The sequence below is a fragment of the Macaca nemestrina genome, chromosome 17 (genome assembly GCF_043159975.1).
Source record: "Macaca nemestrina isolate mMacNem1 chromosome 17, mMacNem.hap1, whole genome shotgun sequence".
Classification (NCBI taxonomy): Eukaryota; Metazoa; Chordata; class Mammalia; order Primates; family Cercopithecidae; genus Macaca; species Macaca nemestrina.
In genome coordinates, this window is record NC_092141.1 from 62,368,962 (window position 1) to 62,388,954 (window position 19,993).

The following is a 19,993-nucleotide window of genomic DNA, read 5'->3' on the forward strand; positions in this document are numbered from 1 at the left end:
TGCGGCACCATGCTAATTTTTAAGTTTTTTGTAGAGAGGAGGTCTTGTCATGTTGCCCAGGCTGGTCTCAAACTCTTTGCCTCAGGTGATCCACCCGCCTCAGCCCCGCCTCCTCCCGTTTTCTTCCTGCCTCTGGTCTTATCCCTGAGTGACATTCAGGTTCCTGAATCCTGGGTTTACCAGGGTACAGTTTTCTCCCATTTCTGTTCTGGTCTTGCTTTGTGGACCACAGGCCTGGCTTCTTTCTCTGAAGCATCACGTGCTCCATGCTGGGCCAAACCCAGTGCAGGACCCAAAGGGGCACGTGGTTTCTTCTGGCACTTTGCCAGGGAGTTGGGCCCACCCAGCGAGTATGTGAGTTTGGTGTACAGGGAGGCCTCTATGTTCTGCCTATCTCTGGCTAGTCTCTGAGCCCTGAGGGGAGCTAGGATCTTGCAGGGGGCTGGTCAAGAGAGAAGAAAGCTATCTTTCCTTGTGGTTTCTCAAGATTCAGATTTAAGTTCTAGAAAGTGACTGTAGAGTAGGCAGTGAAAAGGCCTCTTCTGTTTCTGTCCTTGCATCAGACTTGTTTGGGGGAGAGGCCGGGGAAAAAACACAGGCCAGAGCTCACAGCCAGCCCGCCTGGTGTGGCGGACCCCCACGTGCATGCAGTTACACACATGCCTGGTGTGTAGGCAGACACCCACACCGGTGCTGGGGCCGGGGAGGAGGACTTGGGAGCTGGGCTGAATGGGCTGTGTTTTGTGTTTCCACATTCAGGGCTGCAGCCATGCAGCCAATGCTGTGGCAAGGTTGAGGGTGCACTCCCGGCTTTTGCACAATAGCCAGTGGTGGAGGAAGAACCGCTAATCAAATTATTTTTGTTTCTTTTTTTTGAGACAGAGTCTCTGTCGCCCAAGCTGGAGTGCAGTGGCATGTTCTCAGCTCACTCACTGCAACCTCTGCCTCCCTGGTTCAAGCAATTCTCCGCCTCAGCCTCCCGAGTAGCTGGGATTACAGGCGCCCTCCACCATGCCTAGCTAATTTTTGTATTTTCAGTAGAGACGGGGTTTCTCCATGTTGGTGAGACTGGTCCGGAACTCTTGACCTCAGGTGATCCACCTGCCTCAGCCTCCCAAAGTGCTGGGATTATAGGCGTGAGCCACTGCCCAGCCCTAATTCTTCCTTGAAGCTTCTGGGTGGGTGGGGTGAGAGAGATATTTATGCCCTCCGTTACTTGTTTTGTAAACTGGATTTTCCAAAAGTGGGGCAGATCAGTCCACACGCACTGGCTTAGCATCAACTTGCATCATTGTCTCCCTGCAGATAGTCTAGAGGACTGGAGAAAGTCCCTGCAGATAGTCTAGAGGACTGGAGAAAGTCCCTGCAGATAGTCTAGATGACTGCCTGTTCCCTTCTTTTTGGGGCCCTACTGACAGGAGGCGGGGTTGCCAGCCAGGGGAACCAGCTTGTGAGGTGTCAAGTGGGAGGCGGGCATGGGCTGAGCAAGGAAAAGTGGGGGACTTGGTTGCGCCTTTCCCCTCTTCTCTGACTGCACATATCTGGGGTCCATTCTCCAGTTTCCTTGAGCTGTGGAGTGAGGACCGAGGAGGGTGAAGAGGTCCCTGATTCTGGGGAGCCAGGGACTATGTTTCTGCCCCTTCCCCTAGGCATCAGATGGGAGTAGGGTGTGGTCTGTGCCAGACAAGGCTGGGTGCTTATGTGTCTCTGGATTCTAGCAAACTGTCTTTAATCCCAGCTGCTTTTTTTTTTTGAGACAGAGTCTTGCTCAGTCGCCCAGGCTGGAGTACAGTGGCGTGATCTTGGCTCACTGCAAGCTCTGCCTCCCGGGTTCACGCCATTCTCCTGCCTCAGCCTCCCAAGTAGCTGGGACTATAGGCGCCCACCACCACGCCTGGCTAATTTTTTGCATTTTTAGTAGAGACGGGGTTTCACCGTGTTAGCTAGGATGGTCTCGATCTCCTGACCTCGTGATCCACCCGCCTCGGCCTCCCGAAGTACTGGGATTATAGGCGTGAGCCACCGCACCCGGCCCCAGCTGCTTTTAAAAGGTGGGCAGGGTTGGGCGCAGTGGTTTATGCCTGTAATCCCAGCACTTTGGGAGACTGAGGAGGGTGGATCGCTTGAGGCCAGGAGTTCAAGACCAGCCTCATCTCTACAAAAAATAAAATAAATTCGCCAAGTGTGGTGTGGCGCATGTCTGTGGTCCCAGCTACTTGGGAGGCTGAGGCAGGAGGATTGCTTGAGTCTGGGAGGTTGAGGCTGCAAATAGCCCTGATTGCCCCACTGCACTCCAGCCTGGGCAACAGAGGGACACTCTGTCTCTAAAAAATGTAAAAATGAAAATAAAAATAAAAGTGGGTGGGGCAGGAGTAGGCAAAACCTGTACTGGGGCCTAGGACTTTCCCTCCTCCCCAAAATTCTCTGCCTCTGACTGGAAAAATTGGGACTAGGGATGACAGTGTGGGGGAGGGCAAGTACAAATGGCCAGCCCAAGTGGCCAAATATGGCCCCCAGGTAGCCCTCCCACCTCGCTTACCCCCAAATCCCTGTCCTCCAGGCCTCCTGGAGCCTCAGGGGTCACTTTGCTTCCTAACACCCACATTTTACAGATGAGGAAACAGGCCTGCGTTTCCATGCCTTACTCAACTTGGCAGAATTGTTTCTCTTTCTCTATTACCGACAGGGGCAGGCTTTTTGTTTTTCTTTTCATTTTGTGTGCAATCTGACGGCAGTCTGACAGCTGGTAAGTTCTTCCTCAAGTCTAGCCTTGATGGTTTTGACTGCTCTTTTTTTCCCTCTGGTTGAACAATGCCTCCTTGTTGCTTCCTATCCCACCACTTCAGCCCCTTAGGCCTGAGGGGACGGATGGGTGAGAAACTGGGTTAGCAGGGAGCCCTCCCTTCCCGCCTGTGGGCAGCCTTCCCAGCAGGGGCTTTTGGAATCAGCAGCTCTTTCTAGAGGCAGGATGTGGGGGCTGTTTTTTTTTTTTTTCCTTTTGGTAAAACCAAAAGCTCCTTGTTGCTTTTGTTGATGTATTTTTGTTCCTCCTTGAACACAAAGCTGTGGTTTTTGAAGGGGTCCAAGCCTGGAAGGGGCAAGGCTCTGTGTAGAAAGGTCGCTGGGCTTTCGGGTTTGCTATCCTGTTCTTCTTCTGACCCTGGAGTGTGGCTGATGGTAGGACTGGGGAATGAGGCTGGTGGCCGACAAGCTGTCCCTGTCACCTGTGAGCCCAGAAACCTTGCCTCTGTAGTCCCACCGAGCAGGAAGGCCACCCAGAGGTCCTCACGGATAACCCCTCTCCTGGGACACAGGGCCTCTTCTGTATCATATCCTTTTTTTTTTTTTTAAACTTTTATTTTTTGAGACAGAGTTTCGCTTTTGTTGCCCAGGCTGGAGTGCAATGGTGCAGTCTTGGCTCACTGCAACCTCCGCCTCCTGGGTTCAAGCGATTCTCCTGCCTCAGCTTCCCAAATGGCTGGGATTACAGGAGGCCACTACCATGCCTAGCTAATTTTTTTGTATTTTTAGTAGAGACGGTGTTTCACCATGTTGTCCAGGCTGATCTTGAACTCCTGACTTCAAATGATCTGACCGCCTTAGCCTCCCAAAGTGTTGGGATTACAGGCGTGAGCCACCGCGTCCAGCTTTTTTTTTTTTTTTTTTTTTTTTTTTTGAGGTGGGGTCTCTCTGTCTCCCAGGCTGAAGTGCAGACGTGTGATCTCGGCTCACTACAACCTCCACTTCCCAGGTTCAAGGGATTCTCCTGCCTCAGCCTCCTGAGTAGCTGGGATTACAGGTGTGTGCCACCATGCCCGGCTAATTTTTGTATTTTTAGTAGAGATAGAGTTTTGCCATGTTGGCCAGAATGGTCTTGAACTCCTGACCTCAGGTGATTCGCCCGCCTCAGCCTCCCAAAATTCTGGGATTACATGCCTGACCTGTATCATATACTTTTGAGAAATTCGGAGGGATAGGCAGCTCCTAAGTAGGTGTGGCTGAGAGGCTCCAGGGTATCTCTCATAATGGCCGAGCTTGGAAACGAGTTGGGTTTGAAGGATGAAGTGCTTTGTTTGGCACCCAACCTGCCAAGCACATCTTTCCCCAGAACTGAGTGCTGGAGGTGGCTGGGGTCTGTCTGGCCTCCCCTTCGCTGTCTGGGCAGCTGTGGTGTAGAGGAGAGTGCCTTGGACAAGGTCTCTGCCCTTGACACTGGACCTCAGTTTCTTCATCTGTAAAATGGCACGATGAGAATGCCAGCCCATAGCTGTGTGGCGTGCGCACAGGACGCAGTGTACCAAGATGTTACTTTGTGTCTCTGTAAATTGTCTTGAAGCCCGAGGCTGCTGTCAATAGCTGCCTGTTTGCCCTGCCCCATCCTATCCAGTCCCTGTTCCTGCCCCTCTTCTTCCTGTCCTACGGGGCTGTATCCACGCCTCTCCCCACAAACTCCCCAGAGCAGCTGACAGCAGGGAGGAAGGACAGGTGGGGCACCTGCAGAGAGCCCACCATCTACTTGGAATGATTAACAAGGGGCCGATACAGACTGGCCTATGGGACAAAGGACAGCTGTGCTCTGGACTCTGCCCTGCACCCAGCTGATCACCCTGTTCGCCATGCCTCGCTGTGGCCCAGTCTGTCATGGGGTTGGGTTCCAGCGGGATCACCAGCTGGGACAGGTGGCCCCTTGTCTGTCTTAGCACCCATGTTGGCATGCACACATTTCCAACCATCCCTGCTGGGATCTGGGGGTAATAGATGGGGTGGGGAGGAAGGGAAAAGGTAGAATTCCCAAAAATTGTTTCTGGAGGGAGGTCAAATCATTTGGAGCTTTCTTTGAAGCCCGGCATGCTGGTGGGGGGAGGGGTGCAGCACTGATGTTCTCATGCCTTTGCTTCTACAAACAAACCCGTGACACCTGTCCTCCTCACCTAAATTATCCATAAAGATCCTATAGACACAGTCTCCTGACTTTGCCCTCATGGGCTTCTCCTTAGTTGAGGACCCCCTTGCCGTCTGTGTCTCTTCCCCCACCCCTATAGACCTCTCCTCTCTCGCTCTAGCTCTTGCTGCTCTCCTGCCTGGAGCTGAAGATGAGGTTGCCATGGAAACCTGAAGCATAGTGAGCAGGGAGAGGGAAAGGCAGAGTCCTCTCGCCTGGGCTGGGGGCTGGGGACTATGAGCTGTGGGGAGGAGACAGGGTTGACCTGGCAGGAGGAATATAGCCTGAGCTGTCTGCCTGCTTTCCTCTGCCTCGATTTGGGCTTAGGGGGCAGGGGAAGGAGCTTGGAGGCTCTGGAGTGCCTCTTTAATCTAATTAATCTGATGCAGGATTAAAATCCTCCCTCACCCCTGCCAAATTAAGCTGAGCTCACATCTGGGCTGGCTCATCCCCACTTCCCTTCTGATGGGATTCGAGCTCCAGCTGTCGGGGGCTGAGACTAGGGGGAAGGGTGCTTCTGAAGAGAGGATGAAGTACCTGGCAACCCCACCCAGGGTGCCTGCTGCATGTTGGAGGGGCTCTGGAGACCTTCCGGTGGGTGTAGGGTGAGCAGAGGGACACAGTGTCGGGGGCAGGGGCTATGCGGACATGGCCTCAATGCAGCTGCTGCGTGCAGACCCGCTGGCCTCCGTGTCTTGGAGGCGCCCATCGGTGCAGAGGGCATATCTATATATTCATCATGTGTGAGGCACAGTGCAGTGTGTGTAGGAACTTCAGACTGTGGAGTGGGTGGAGCACGTCAGGTGTACCTGTCTGGTGGTCCTTGGGCCACTGGAGCTGGCCCCTGTTTTTATTTATTTATTTATTTATTTTTATTTATTAAAAACAGGCTCTTGCTCTGTAGCTCAGGCTGGTCTCGAACTCCTGGCTTAAGAGATCTGCCCTCCTTGGCCTCCCAAAGTGCTGGGATTACAGGTGTGAGCCACTGCGCCCAGCCTGGCCTGTTTTAACCCTGTGCATTCTGGCAAATGAGAAACCCCAGGGTTTGCAGACCGGGTCTGGAGGATGCGTTTGCCCTGCTTGCCTCTACCCCTCCCCACCAAATGCTAAGCAGCCCCATCTTCTCAGAATTAAGTCTTCGAGTACTGGGCCAGAGCTGCTCCTCTTCCCTACCCTGCTCCTGCCACATGTGCCTCTACTTCCATATGCTCTCCTCAACACAGCCCCTGCCCAGTCTGCAGAATGGCTCTGATTTGGGGGGAGGGTTGTCTCGTCTCCGAAGCACTCCCTCTTAGGGCCTCAGGGCCTGCCAGCCCTGCTAGAGATCTTCCCTTTCTGGTCTCTAGGAACAGACTCATGGTTGATCGTCCCTTGCCCTGGAATTGTACAGAAACTTTGAAGGGAGCTCCTCAGCTGTGGGTGGCCCTGGCTGCATGGGGACCGGACCCCAGACTTGGCCACACGTTCACCACAGGCCATGTCTGTTGCCAGCTGTGTTTGCCTTTCCTCATCTTCCCTTCCTTTGCTGGAGGAACTGCGAGTCTGGGCTGACCTGGGTGGCCAGGACCCAGGTGAGGGCTGGGGGAGGGGCACTGCTAGAATCATCTGGAACCGGGACAGTGAAAGTGGCCCAAGGGAAAAAGGATTTGCCAAGGTCACCCAGTAAGTCAGTGGCAGGGCCAGAGCCCTGCACTGGGCCCTTGAAAGTTATGCCTCCCTTGATTGAGGTCTCCAAATCCTGAGCCCTGCCCTTCACAAGTGGTGGCCTCGAGGGAGGTCGCCGGTTTACAGGTAGCTCTGATGCACGGCCGTGTGGGCAGCTGGAGAACATGCAGAGCAGAGGGCAGCTTGTTCCTAGCTCTTGGGTGTGTCAACTTTGGGTGGCACGTGCCTAGAAATAGGTTCCAGGAGGCCATCTGTCGCTTACCTGGGTGCGGCCTGTGAGTCAGGGATCTGCAGGGGTCACAGCTGTGGTGGGCTGTGGTCACCCAGGGCTAAAAATGGCCTGACGGGCCACCCACCAGTCCCTGAGGTAATTGGGGCCCATGCAGACCCCCAGACATTTCTCATACCAGCACATGGTATGAGAAATACATACAAGCTACATGGCTCAGAGCTGCCTGTCTCTCCTGCAGCTGGTTTGCCAGGGGACCTTGTGATGAGAGGGGGATGGAGAAGGGCTGAGTTCTAGTCCCACACCAGCTCTAACTCCTGGTGTGACTTTTTTTTTTTTTTAAATAGAGTCTTGCTCTGTCACCCAGGCTGGAGTGCAATGGCGCAATCTTGGCTCACTGCAACCTCCGCCTTCCAGGTTCAAGCGATTCCCCTGCCTCAGCCTCCTGAGTAGCTGGGATTACAGCTACACGCGACAGTGCCCGGCTAATTTTTGTATTTTTAATAGAAACAGGGTTTCGCAATGTTAGCCAGGCTGGTCTCGAACTTCTGGCCTCACGTGATCCACCTACTTTGGCCTCCCAAAATGTTGGGATTATAGGCGTGAGTCACCACTCCCAGCCTGACATTTGTTTATTCAACAAATATTTACTGAGCACTGCCTACTAGTCTAGGAGCTTGAGATAAATCAATGAACAAAAGAGACCCCAAAATCCCTCCCCTCACAGAGAAGTAGTGGAGAGAGAAGACAATACATTGATGTGATAAATAAGTTAATTATGAAGACTGCTAAGGGAGAAGTGGCCTGGCGCCAGCACACTGTTTCCTCCTTGGAAATGAGGGAGTTGGACCAGACTCTTCTGGAGGTCTCTGCAGGCTCCGAGGGCCTTTTGCTGCCTCCAAGCCAGGCCCTTTTGCTGGGGACCCGGCTGTCCTGGGCCTGGAAATTGGCGACTAAGTTCAGCATGAACTGAAGCGATCGCCTGGGCGCAAATCTGGATCTCTGTGTGCCTTGGCCGTGTTGTTTAACCTCTCTGGCCTCAGTTCTCCCATCTGTCAAAGGGGTACACTGAGTACCAGTCACACAAGTGGCGTGAGAATTCGATGAATTAGGGCACATAAGCCCTTAGCACAGGGGAGACATTCACTGTTTGGTTTTTTGTTTTGTTTTGGTTTGGTTTTTCTTCTTGAGATGTAGTCTGGCTCTGTCGCTTAGGCTGCAGTGCAGTGGCAGGATCTTGGCTCAGCACAACCTTTGCATCCTGGGTTCAAGTGATTCTCCAGCCTCAGCCTCCCGAGTAGCTGGGACTATAGGCACATGCCACCACGCCCAGCTAATTTTTGTATTTTTAGTAGAGACTGGGGTTTCACCATATTGACCAGGCTAGTCTCGAACTTCTGACCTCTCGTGATCCGCACGCCTCAGCCTCCCAAAGTGCTGGGATTACAGGTGTGAGCCACCATGCCCGGCCTAATTCACTGTTGTTACTACAGATTGAGCAGCCCTGATCTAAAAGTCCAGAGTCTGAAGTGCTCCAAGATGCAAAGCTTTGAGTGCCGACGTGATGCCACAAGGGAAAATTCCACACCTGGCCTCATGTGATAGGTGATAGGTCAAAAAGCAGTCAGTAATTTTGTTTCATGCACAAAATTATGTAAAATATTGCATAAAATTACCTTCAGGCCATGTGTATGAGGTATATAGGAAATGGTCCCATCCGTAAGATGTCTCAGTATGAATATTCAAATATTCCAAAATCTGAGAAAAAATCCAAAATCTGAAACACATCTGGTCCTGAGCATTTGCAATAAGGGATATTCAACCTGTATTTTACCTGTCACACTCAGGTGACCTCCTTTTTTATCCTCAAGCTGGCCTTCCCACCTACCCTCCAATTAGGTTGGACCTTGTTAACCCTTTGAAATACCACTTTAACCATGTGTTTTCTCTCTCACCACTTCCTCTAGGAAGTCCCCCTGGATATGTGTGTCCCTTTCTTTTTCTGTCTCCCCCTTGCTCTCCTCTGCGTGGTTGGTCTCCACTTCTGGTCTTAGCTGAAAGCTTAGTCCTGACTCACCTGTGTCCATCTTCCCCCAGCCGGGCCCAGTTGCCTTGACCTCCATGTGTGGTAGGCACAAGGCATGGATTATCCCCAAACAAGGGTAACCTTCAACCCTCAGAGAGTGTCCCAGTGGCCATCCTTTCACTCAAGACAGTTCTCCTTGGCTGGCCCGTCACTGATGCCTGCTGTGTCTTCCCAGGTCAGCCAGTCCCAGCTGAGTCTGAGAAATGCTTGTCTCCCCTCGGCCTTGGTAGTGGACACTGAGGTCCTCCTGTGGGGCCGGGCCAGGGGGTGCCCAGGCATAGGAGGAAGTTCCCAGGAGAGCGTGCTTTGTGAGAAGCCCAGAGGCTCCTGCCCCTCCCCCAGAGTCACCCCCACTCTGTTTTTTCTGTCCTGCAGACACTACCCCAAGCAGTCCTTCACCATGGTGGCTGACACCCCGGAAAACCTTCGCCTCAAGCAACAGAGTGAGCTCCAGAGTCAGGTGAGGGGCTGGGCGGTGCCGGGGCCTGGCGGGGAGAGGGATGCTGGGGAGGGGTGTTGTAAGGTCGCCATTTGGCAAGAGTACCTTCCCCTGCGGTTACTCTGCAAGGCCAGGGTGCTGAAATCCTAGCATTGCCTTGACGTTTGACCCCACCCCTGACTTTATCAAAGGAGCAGAGTACAGCGTTCCCCCACTTCCTACCTAGAGGGGATTGGAGAGGTGTGGGTGTCTATTTGAGCCCGCTCTGGGGCTCCCTAAAGCCCACCTCCTCCAGGAAGCCACTCTCCCCTCCGTCTTCCCCATTCACACTTACCCAAAAAGGAGGAGTTTGGGGAGGACCAGGGAATTTGCCCCTCCAGGTCATGCCAGTCTGAGGCTGTGCAGCCCACCCTCTATAGCCACATCCCAAACCTTCTCCACCCACTGGAGGGCAAGGTGTGAAGGGGGCCCTGCCATGGGGGAGCGGGATGGGGGGCTGTTCTGCCTCTGTCTCCTTTGGCTTGACTTTCCAGAGCACTGCTGAGTGGGAGGTGTGTGCTCCTGTAGGAGGGGAGGATGGGTTCCAGGCCTAGGGAGAACTTGGTCTTTAGGGGACACGGAGGAATAAGCAAAGGGTCTGGAGTCCTGAGAACAGAACAGTTGACCTACCCTGCCTGGGGGTGTGAGGGCTCCTGGGACAAACCTGGCCAGTGATGAGGTGGAGTGGGGCGGGGCGGGGCTTCAGCCGATGAAAGGATGATGCACAAGAATGCATGTAGGGGAATTTACCACGTGGACAGCGCACCCAGGACCCACTCAGGACCTGGAAAAGACTGCAGAGGTTTCACCCAGGCCACAGAGAGGGGGTTTCTCCTAGTTCCTCCAGAGGGGACTCCTGCTGCCTGATCTTGATGTGACTGCCTGGGTCCATCGGGGAGAACCGACCCTGCCCTGTGTCTTTCCATCACCCTCTCTCGGAATCGGGTTCATCAGGCAGAACGGACCCTGCCCTGTGTCAGGCTTCTCATGCACCCTCTCTCGGAATCCTAGCAGCCCTGTGAGGAAGGTGCTATCTTCCCCATTGTTACAGATGAGACGACCAAGACCCAGTGACACTAAGGGACTGGCTGAGGTCCTGCGGGTGGTAGGAGAGGCAATAATAATATTCATAGCTGGCGATGGAGGGATCAACGCTCCGGGTGTGTGAGCTGTGTAATCCTCACCTAGCCCTGTGCAGCTGTAGGATCACCTCCCTTCAGAGAAGAGGAAATAGACACTGGCGGCTTTGAATGTAGGTTTGTCTAACCCAGGGACTACCCACTCCCTAAGAAACAGTCTCTACCTTAACAATAAATGTGATAGTTCCTTATGCTGTTGAGAAGTTTTGTAATTTAGGGCTGGGGGCCATGGCTCACGCCTGTAATCCCAGTGCTCTGGGAGGCCAAAGTGAGAGGATCACTTGAGCCCAGGAGTTTGAGACCAGCTGGGGCAACATAGCAATAACTGGTCCCTAAAAAAAAGCACACACAAAAAACAAAAAACTAGCAGGGATGGTGGTGTGCACCTGTGGTCATAGCTACTCGGGAGTTTGAGGCGGGAGGATCACTTGAACTGAGGAATTGGAGGCTGCAGTGAGCCATGATCGCATCACTACACTCCAGCCTGGGTGACGGAGTGAGACCCTGTCTCTACAAAAGGAAAAGAAAGAAATTGTGTAGTTTAGCAAGTGCCTTTAGTTAGTTCCCCTGTTCATCCTTGACTGGGCTCTGGGGTAAGGTGAAAGACCCACTGTCTGTGTTTCACAGAGAGGGGAACTGAGTGAGTGAGTGAGTATGGATCCAGGATTTGGGCCCCGGTCTTGTCACTCCTACGTGTGGGGCCCTTGACCCCTCACAGCCCTGGTAGGGCCTGAGGCTCACAGAGGAGGGGAGCAGCAGCTCACACCAACCACCCACCCGCCTGCGGACACAAGCTGAAGTTACTGGGAAGTGGGGGAGCACCACCGCCTGCTGTCAGCCAAGCAGGCCGGAGGCCTGGCTGCCTGGCCAGATTTTACAGATTCTAGCCGGGCCCTGACTCCTGCCTCTGATTCCCTTCCCTGTGGAAGGGCGCTGGGGGCCAGAGGTGGAGGGGCTCAGAAGGACCTGGGGGAAGAGGTGCTGGGAGCAGATGGTAGGTCTTTGGACACACACACACACACACACACACACACACACACACACAGGTCTTTGGACACACACACACACACACACACCCTTCTCAGGGGAGAAATTCAAACCCCTCAGCACACACACACACACACACACACACACACACACACACATACCCTTCTCAGGGGAGAAATTCAAACCCCTCAGCCTGTGTCAGTCCCACAAAAGCATGGCTGCAGCTCTTTTTGCCCCGGCACCTGATCCCCGAGGGGTGGAATTTAAGGAGGAAGAACTCCCCCCACCCACCTTGTTCCCCCTGCCCAGGATGGGCAGCAGGTGGGCAGGGCATGCTGTTGGCAGGGGCTGCTTCTGCCCCCAACTGGGGAAGCTGGCACCACACTCTGGGTTTGGGGGCTCCTGTCCCCAGCCTGTGACCCCTGCTTCTCAAGGTCATGGCCTGCTGGGTTCCTGGGCAGGCCTCTCGGGAGATGACAATGGTGGTCACTCTTCATTAGGGTCTCACTGAGGGCCAGAGTGTGTCCGTGTGTGTGTGTGTGTGCGCGCGCGCACGTATGTGTGTATGCCTGGCTTTGTTTAATCCTCACAGCCAGCTGATGAAAGAGGGGCTCTTATTATCCCTATCATACAGATAGGGACAGGGAGATTTACAGAGGCTGCCCTGCTTGCCCAGAGGCCAGGGACAGAGGCAGACATCAAGCCCCATGACCTGGCCCTTGAGCCCGTTCCTCTGAATGGTGCTGGCGGCACAGGCACCCAGCCCTGTGCTCCCACCCTGCAGGATGCACCAGTCACCAGCAAGTAGGAAGGGCTTGTTGGAATGCAGATTCCTAGGCCCCCACCCAAGGAACTTCTGCTTGGCAGCTCTGTGTGAGGCCCAAGAATCTGCATTTTTGACTCCCCTGTGATTCTGATAAGGACTTTGGCCCACTTTAAGAAGCTTAGAGATGGGCCCGTGGGCAGGAGTGTACCGACCCTGTTTGTAAACTCTGAGGGGTGCAACGTTAGGGTAGGGCTTTGCACCGAGGGCACTGCTCTGTTCCCCTGAGGTGGGGGTCCTCGGGGGTGGGGGCTGAGGGCTGAGGGCCAGGATAGGCTGGGGAGGAAAGGGTGCTGCCCTCTTTGCAGGCCTGTTCTGTCTCCCTTCCCACCACCCAGCAGCTGTGTGGTCTTAGACTGGCCTCAGACTCTTTCCTCTCATAGCTTTGCTTCCTCACCAGTAAAATGGGGACAGCAAACCCAGTTGCCTCAAGCTGGGGGCTGGGCCTGATGCTTTGAGGCTTGGAAGGGCTGAGCCGGCCAGGCTGGAGCAGTGACAGGTTCTGGTTCCTGTGGCTGCCGTGGGGGCAGAGCTGGCGAGAGCTGCCTGCGGCTGGCGGGAAGGGAAATGGAAGCCTCTTGTGTTCACCCAGCTTCACCCCACGAGGCCAGCTGGCTTCTTTCCATGCCCCTTCTGGGCCTGCCTTGCCCTTCCCTGTCTCTGGGAAGCTGCCGAGGCTATTTCAGCTTTATTTATTTTCCCATCTCTATATTGGTCTCCAAAGTGGCACTTTGGGTGTCTGGGACACCTGGAGCCTCCCCTGTGGAGGAGGTAACCACAGAACTGTCCAGAAATGACCCTCTGGGTGGTCCTGCCCAGGTCTGGCTGAAGCAGGGGGCTGGCAGCTGGATGCCCAGCCCCCCTTCTCACCTGCTGCTCCCACCCCACCCCCAGGCTGAGCAGAGGCAGTGGCTTTGGGGTGGGACTGAGCTGGAGGTATCTGTGTGGCCCTGATCCCAGGCAGAAGTGCCAAGCGCCAGGAGACTGTTCTTCCTTTTTTCCTCCCCGAACTCACCTTGATGGGGTCGTGGGAAATTACAGGGGGTTTCTGCTCCTCAGATCTTGTGAGCAGCGCGGGTGGTAGAGTATCGCTCTTGCCCCAACTCGCTGGCCTGCGATTGAATCTTACATCTGCTGCCACCAGCTGTGTGACCTTGGACAAGTTGCTTAACCTCTGTGTATAGTGCCTTTGTCTGAAAAATGGGGATTACCTCTCTCCAGAGGGTGGTGTGAGATAGGAGGATATGTTAAGCATTTCAAGATTCCTGGCATGGAGTCAGCACTCAGTGTTTGCTATTACTGCTGTCCCGGAAAGAGAGGAAATGGAACTTGGACATGATGAAGCTGAGAAATACACACGGCAACCTTTTGACCGTGACTTCCAGCCCCGGCCCTTTCCATCAGCTCTCCTCTCCATCTGGGTGTGTCTGATTTGTATTTATTTATTTATTTATTTATTTTGAGACAGAGTCTCTCTCTGTCACCCAAGCTGGAGTACAGTGGTGCAATCTTGGCTCATTGCAGCCTTGACTTCCCAGACTCAAGCGATTATCTTGCCTCCACCTCCTGAATAGCTGGGACTACAGGTGTGCACCACCACGCTCGGCTAATTTTTGTATTTTTAGTAGAGACAGGGTTTCGCTATGTTGCCTCAGCTGGTTTCAAACTCCTGGCCTCAAGTGATCTGCCCGCCTCAGCCTCCCGAAGTACCGGGATTACAGGTGTCAGCCACCGCGCCCTGTGTAGAACTAGTTTCTTTTTTGTTAGAAGGGGATGGGTTACAAAGTATATTGGCCCAACACACAGTAGGCACATAATAGTGGAAATTGTTGGTATTGTATTTTGCTCAATAAATGTTGTATTTTTTTAGGGATTTTTATTTTATTTTATATTTTAATTTATTTTTTATTTTTTTTTGAGACGGAGTCTTGCTTTGTCACCCAGGCTGGAGTGCAGTGGCACGATCTCCACTCACTGCAAGCTCTGCTTCCCGGGTTCACACCATTCTCCTGCCTCAGCCTCCCGTGTAGCTGGGACTACAGGCGCCTGCCACCACGCCCGGCTCATTTTTTTAAAATGTATTTTTAGTAGAGACGGGGTTTCACCGTGTTAGCCAGGATGGTCTCGATCTCCTGACCTCATGATCCACCCGTCTCGGCCTCCCAAAGTGCTGGGATTACAGGCGTGAGCCACTGGGATTTTTATTAATTTTTTTATAGAGATAGAGTCCTACGTTGCCCAGGCTGGTCTCGAACTCCTGGGCTCGAGTGATCCACCTGCCTTGGCCTCCCAGACTGCTGGGATTATAGACATGAGCCATTTTGTTTTTAAGTCTAGCCTAATTTTTGTGTTTTTTTTAGATGGAGTTTCACTCTGTCGCCCAGCCTGGAGTACAGTGGCGCCATCTCAGCACACACTGCAACCTCTGGCTCCCAGGTTCAAGGAATTCTCCTGCCTCAGCCTCCCAAGTGGCTGGGATTACGCCCACCACACCTGGCTAACTTTTTTTGTATTTTTTTTTTTAGTAGAGATGGGGTTTCACCATGTTGGTCAGGCTGGTCATGAACTCCTGACCTCAGGTGATCCACCCGCCTCCGCCTCCCAAAGCGGTGGGATTACAGGCGTGAGCCACCGTGCCTGGCATAATTTTTAAGTAATGATCCTTCTTATTTTATTGGGTCATCAAGGCAGTTGTTTTCCCAATTATGCTGCTTTGTTTGGAGATGACGTGTCTGCATTCAATTCATTCATCGTCCAACAAAAGTTGATTTGCACCTCCTGTCTGCTGGGATGAGAAGCAGGATAGATCCAGGGAGAATAACTAAGAACTGACATGACAATTAGAGTTTCATGGATGGTGGTTGTTTGGGTGTCAGGAGCCTCAGGTGCCAGTCAGTCCTGGCCCTCACACCAGAGTTTCAAAAATGGGAGCCCAGGCATCTCCCAGGAGTGGGGTCCTCTGGCTGAAGCACTGAGTTGCATTCTGGCCTGAGCGACAACTGGGTTGTGACCTTGGGCAGGTCCCTCCCTGCACAGGGACCCCCACAGCACCCTGGTGAGCCATCCTAGACAACAGGGGCAAGCACTCCTGCCAGGGCAAGAAGGGAGCCCTGAAGGAGGGGCTCTGGGCTGGGCCCCCCTCCCTACACCCCTGGCCCCCCACCCTTCACTTCTGCCACCCCTTCCATACCCAAAGGCCTCTCAAAGAACCTTCCCCATCTTGATTCTCCACGGTCAGGGTCTGAAGGTGCTTGAAAATGGTCACAGACCCCAAATGGGAGGGATTTTAGAGATCAGCTAGCCAGCTGCCTTCAGGGGACCCAGAGAGGGGAGCTGACTTGCTTAGAGACACACAACAAGGTGGTGCTGATCCCAGGCTCCCTCCTTTCTCAGCACCTACCCCTCAGCCCTACCCTCTGTGGGCCTCCTATGTTAGCAGTGAAATGAATGATCCTTCCCCAACAGGGAGGGGGAGGCAGAAGCAGTTCCCGAGCCTGGGAACCAGCTGATGTCATTGCAGCGTCGTCATGGCGATTATTCCCCTGATTAGGGGCCTGACCCTTGGAAAGCCAGGAAGCAGGGGATGGAGTGGGGACTGGCCCTCGCTCAGCACCTCGTCGCTGACAGAGCACTTTCACACTGGCCATCCACAATGCGCTGCTGCTTTCGAGCCACTGTCTGCATCATGGGTTGGAATGACTGGCGTTATGACCCATTTTACAGATGTGGGAACTGAGTCTTGAGATGTGAAGTCGTTGGCCCAAGATCACTCAGAAGTGGGAGACTGAGCCTGTGTTAGTGCCAGCTCTGCCTGGCTTTGTGCCCATACTTGGTGATAAGAAGCTCCCTCCCCATATTATACCTGATTTCTGTGACAACTCTTTTACAGATGAGGAAACCGAGGCCAGGGGCTTGAGATGCAGGGCTTCTGTATCTGGAGCTACATTTCTCTGTCTCTGAGTGCCCTACCTTCCCCAGTGCCCACTCCCCAAAGGGCCTCCCACTAAGAGTCACCGTGTTGGCCCAGGGCTTCCCAGAAGAGCTGGCGCTAGGCAGGTTCTGGACTCTTGGGGTGGGTTGGTGCCTCTATCCACTGCATTCACTTCTGATCTGATGGGGACCAGCACATCCAGGCCCTTCTTGTCTGGATCAGAACAGAGAAGGAGAGGGAACCACATGGATGAGTGACTGGGGCTTCAGGAGACAAACAAGGACTCTGATCCCTATGGGCATGTGCAGGGGACCTGACAGGTGTGGCCACGGCTGTGTGTGCACGCGCAGTCACTCCAGTCCAAGCGCAGCTCGGTGCTGCCATTGGATGATTCCCTGCCTGGGAACTGCCCGGGTCTGTGTCCTGGGCTGACCCGTGTCCAGGACAGTGCAGCCCCTGTGGAGGAAATCCAAGCAGCTGGTGGGGTCTGGAACAGATGGCTGCTGAGGTGGACAGTGAAGTCTCTGGAAGCCAAGGAATAGTTTCCTGTTCCATGAGTGTTCTCAGCCTCATTCTGTTCTTCAAAACCCCCAGGGGGGGACAAGCTGTTCCTCATATTTCAATACCTTTCGTGCCAGGGAAGTCCTTTCTGATGTCTGACTTGAGTCCCTCTAGTACTGTGGTGGGGTGGAAGGGTTCTTCCCTGAAGCTTGGAGACCTGCTGCGATGCTGTCTGACCGCTGCTGCTTTCCTCCTCTCCTATGGTGGTGGCCTCTGAAGCCAGCCCGGCAGCCTCCCAGAATCTGTGGGGCCTGTCAAAGGCGCATTGATGGAGCCTTCCCTGGGGCTGTCTCACCACCCTCCTTTCTGGGCACCAACTCTGTCCTTTGGCACAGCCATCACTCAGCTGGTTGCTGAAAAGCTCCCCCAGGCGCAGTGGGCAGGGCCACATCCTGGCTAACACGAGGGCTGGGGCCACCCTGGGAGCTCTGGAGAGAACCTTTTTCCTATAAGCTTCCCGACAGGATGGGCTGGGAGTGAGGGGTCAGGGGTCAGGCAGATGAGGGTTTGCACTCTGGTGGTGCCGTTCATTGACCGCTAAGCTCTGTGACCTCAGGCAGGGGACTTTGCCTTTCTGTGGCTCCGTTTCCTGGTCTGTAAATTGGAGCTGTTAATTGCGTGGCTGTATATATGGTGGGATGTAAAGGAGATGGTTCATGTAAGGCCCTGGGCTCTGTGCCCGCCACTCAGCACACTGAAGACTTAGTAGTGGTTTCTTATTACGAGTCTAACACCTTTGAGCGGAGGCTTCTGCTTTGAGTTGGGGACTTCTGGTCAGTGTCTTGCTCCTGACTCCCTGTCCCCATCTCCTGACTGGTTGCTGCCTCAGAGGGGCCTCAGGCCGAGGCCCTTTCGGCTCCTGGCCCGACTCCAGTCCCTCTTCCTCCCGTCCTGCAGGTGCGCTACAAGGAGGAGTTTGAGAAGAACAAGGGCAAAGGCTTCAGCGTGGTGGCAGACACGCCCGAGCTCCAGAGAATCAAGAAGACCCAGGACCAGATCAGTAACGTGAGCTCCCGCCCCGCCCTGCGGCATCCCTGCTGCCCTCTGATTGGCCCCTCCCTGGCAGCCTGGCAGATGTGAATGGAGCCAGTGCCTCCCCCACCCCTGCCCTCTGGGGTGGGCCTGGGGAAGAGCTTGGGGTTCCCAGATGCCTCTTCTCTTTGTGCCCCCAGACCAGCCCACGTAGCATTTTCTCCTTGAAGGGCCTGTATTCTGTGGGGGGTGTGGGGACCTGTGTGGTAAATCAGCCCCCACTCTCTCTGACTGTCGTTCTTTTTTCTGGATATGGTTGGTATTGGTGTAGACTGCACGTCTCATCTGAGCACAAAGGTCAGAACTGGGGGGCGGGGAGCGCCTGGCCTCCCCTGATCTGCGCCTGGGTGCTGACATTGCAGTCATTTCCGCCCTTCCTTGGCCTCCTCCCCCACATCAGCCTGCTCTTCCTTCCTGTGTAAAAACCCCAGCCGGCTTCGCCTGCCAGCCCTGCACCCCCTGGCTCGCACCCGCCACCTCCCTGATGGTCAGTGGCATCTGGCTGTGGCAGGGGCGGGCGTGGAGAGTGGGTGGGGGATCAACTGTCCCCAGCATCGTGTGCCCTCCATGGCACCTGTGGTCAGAGAATAGGCCTCGGTTTCCTGCCTGGCAGAGCCACAGGCAAGCAGCCTGTGTGGCTTTAGGCAAGTGGGGGCAGGGCACTGCGGTGAGCAGCAACCATGGGGGACCCGCACACAGAACTGCAGGGGCTGCCCGGCCAGCCTGGCCCAGGAGGCCCTGCCAGGGAGGGTTTAGGCAGGCACCTGTCTTCATGTATGGAACAAGAAGGGATCAGTGAGTTGCCCGTTGTCGCTCTGGGCTGAGGAACTGGGGATAGAGATTGCGGGAGTCCTGGCTTTCCGGTGGTCTCCTCAGCACCCACTCCCTGGGCTCCACATCCCTTCCCACCCTCCACCTGGCCACCTCAGCAGGGCGCTCCTTTAAGAGCTTCGCTGGACCATGCATAGAGTGGGCTGCAGTGGTGGGTCTGGTGGATTTCAGAGGTGCCGGCAGCCCACAAACAGCAGAACCAGCCATGCCCAAAACTGTGGCTTTCAAACTCTGACTTCAGCCTACAATAAAATACACATTGTACGTCTTGACCCATCTAACAGGCATACATTTATGTAGAGGGAAAACAGAATAGAAGCTTTCATGAATGAGTACTTCCTACTTAGAGGGAGTTCAGATCTTTGTTTTTCTTTTTTTGAGACAGTCTTGCTCTGTTGCTCAGGCTGGAGTGCAGTGGTGCTCCGCCTCCAGGGTTCAAGTGATTCTCCTGCCTTAGCCTCCCAAGTAGAGTAGCTGGGACTACAGGTGCCTGCCACCACCCCCGGCTAATTTTTGTATTTTTGGTAGAGACGGGGTTTCACCATGTTGGCCAGGCTGGTCTCGAATGCCCGACCTCAGGTGATCTGCCCACCTCGGCCTCCCAAAGTGCTAGGATTACAGGTGTGAGCCACCGTGCCCGGCCACATTCAGATCTTTTCTAAAGATGCTGGTTGCAGGCCCGTCTCCACCCTCACATAATACAGTCCCTTCGAGGACTGTATTCCCAACACTTTGGGAGACTAAGGTGGGAGGATTGCGTGAGCCCAGGAGTTTGAGACCAGCCTGGGCAATATGGCAAAACTCTGTTTCTACAAAAAACAAAAACAAAAAACAAAAACTAGCCAGGCGTGATGGCGCTGGAGGTTGCAGTGAGCTGAGATTGTGCCACTGCACTCCAGCCTGGCAACAGAGCGAGACTTGAGACTCCGTCTCAAAACAAAACAAAACAAAACAAAACAAAAAGATGCTGGTTACAGACTTACTGTGAATGGGTTTTGCAACGGGATTGTTGACCTGCAGTTTGAAATTGGTGGCCTGAGGAAATGGCATGCTTCCCTTTGGCTAGCAGGGCATGCCCGGGGCGGCACGCTCATCCTTCTCCCCGCCCACAACTGCCAGAGGCCTGTCACGGTTGATTCTTTATATGCCAGGGCCTGGCCTCATACCCTGGAGCTTCCCTTTGGCTTAGACCCTCCAAAGGGTAAGAAAGACCCTTTAGGTCTGTGTCTCAGAGCTCACCACTTGGAAAGTCGGGGAGGGGGAAGATGGTCTTAGATTATGGGGAAAAC

The 19,993-nt window shown here is 54.2% G+C and overlaps 1 protein-coding gene across 1 annotated transcript in view; it reads left to right on the forward strand.

Moving 5' to 3' along the window:
- LOC105472269 (LIM and SH3 protein 1) overlaps positions 1-19,993 on the forward strand; it is a 51,401-nt gene that overhangs the window by 11,032 nt on the left and 20,376 nt on the right. Inside the window, exons 3-4 of the mRNA XM_011725353.2 lie at positions 9,298-9,382; positions 17,739-17,846. Coding sequence (XP_011723655.1) covers positions 9,298-9,382; positions 17,739-17,846 — 193 coding nt within the window. The remainder of the gene's footprint in view (positions 1-9,297; positions 9,383-17,738; positions 17,847-19,993) is intronic.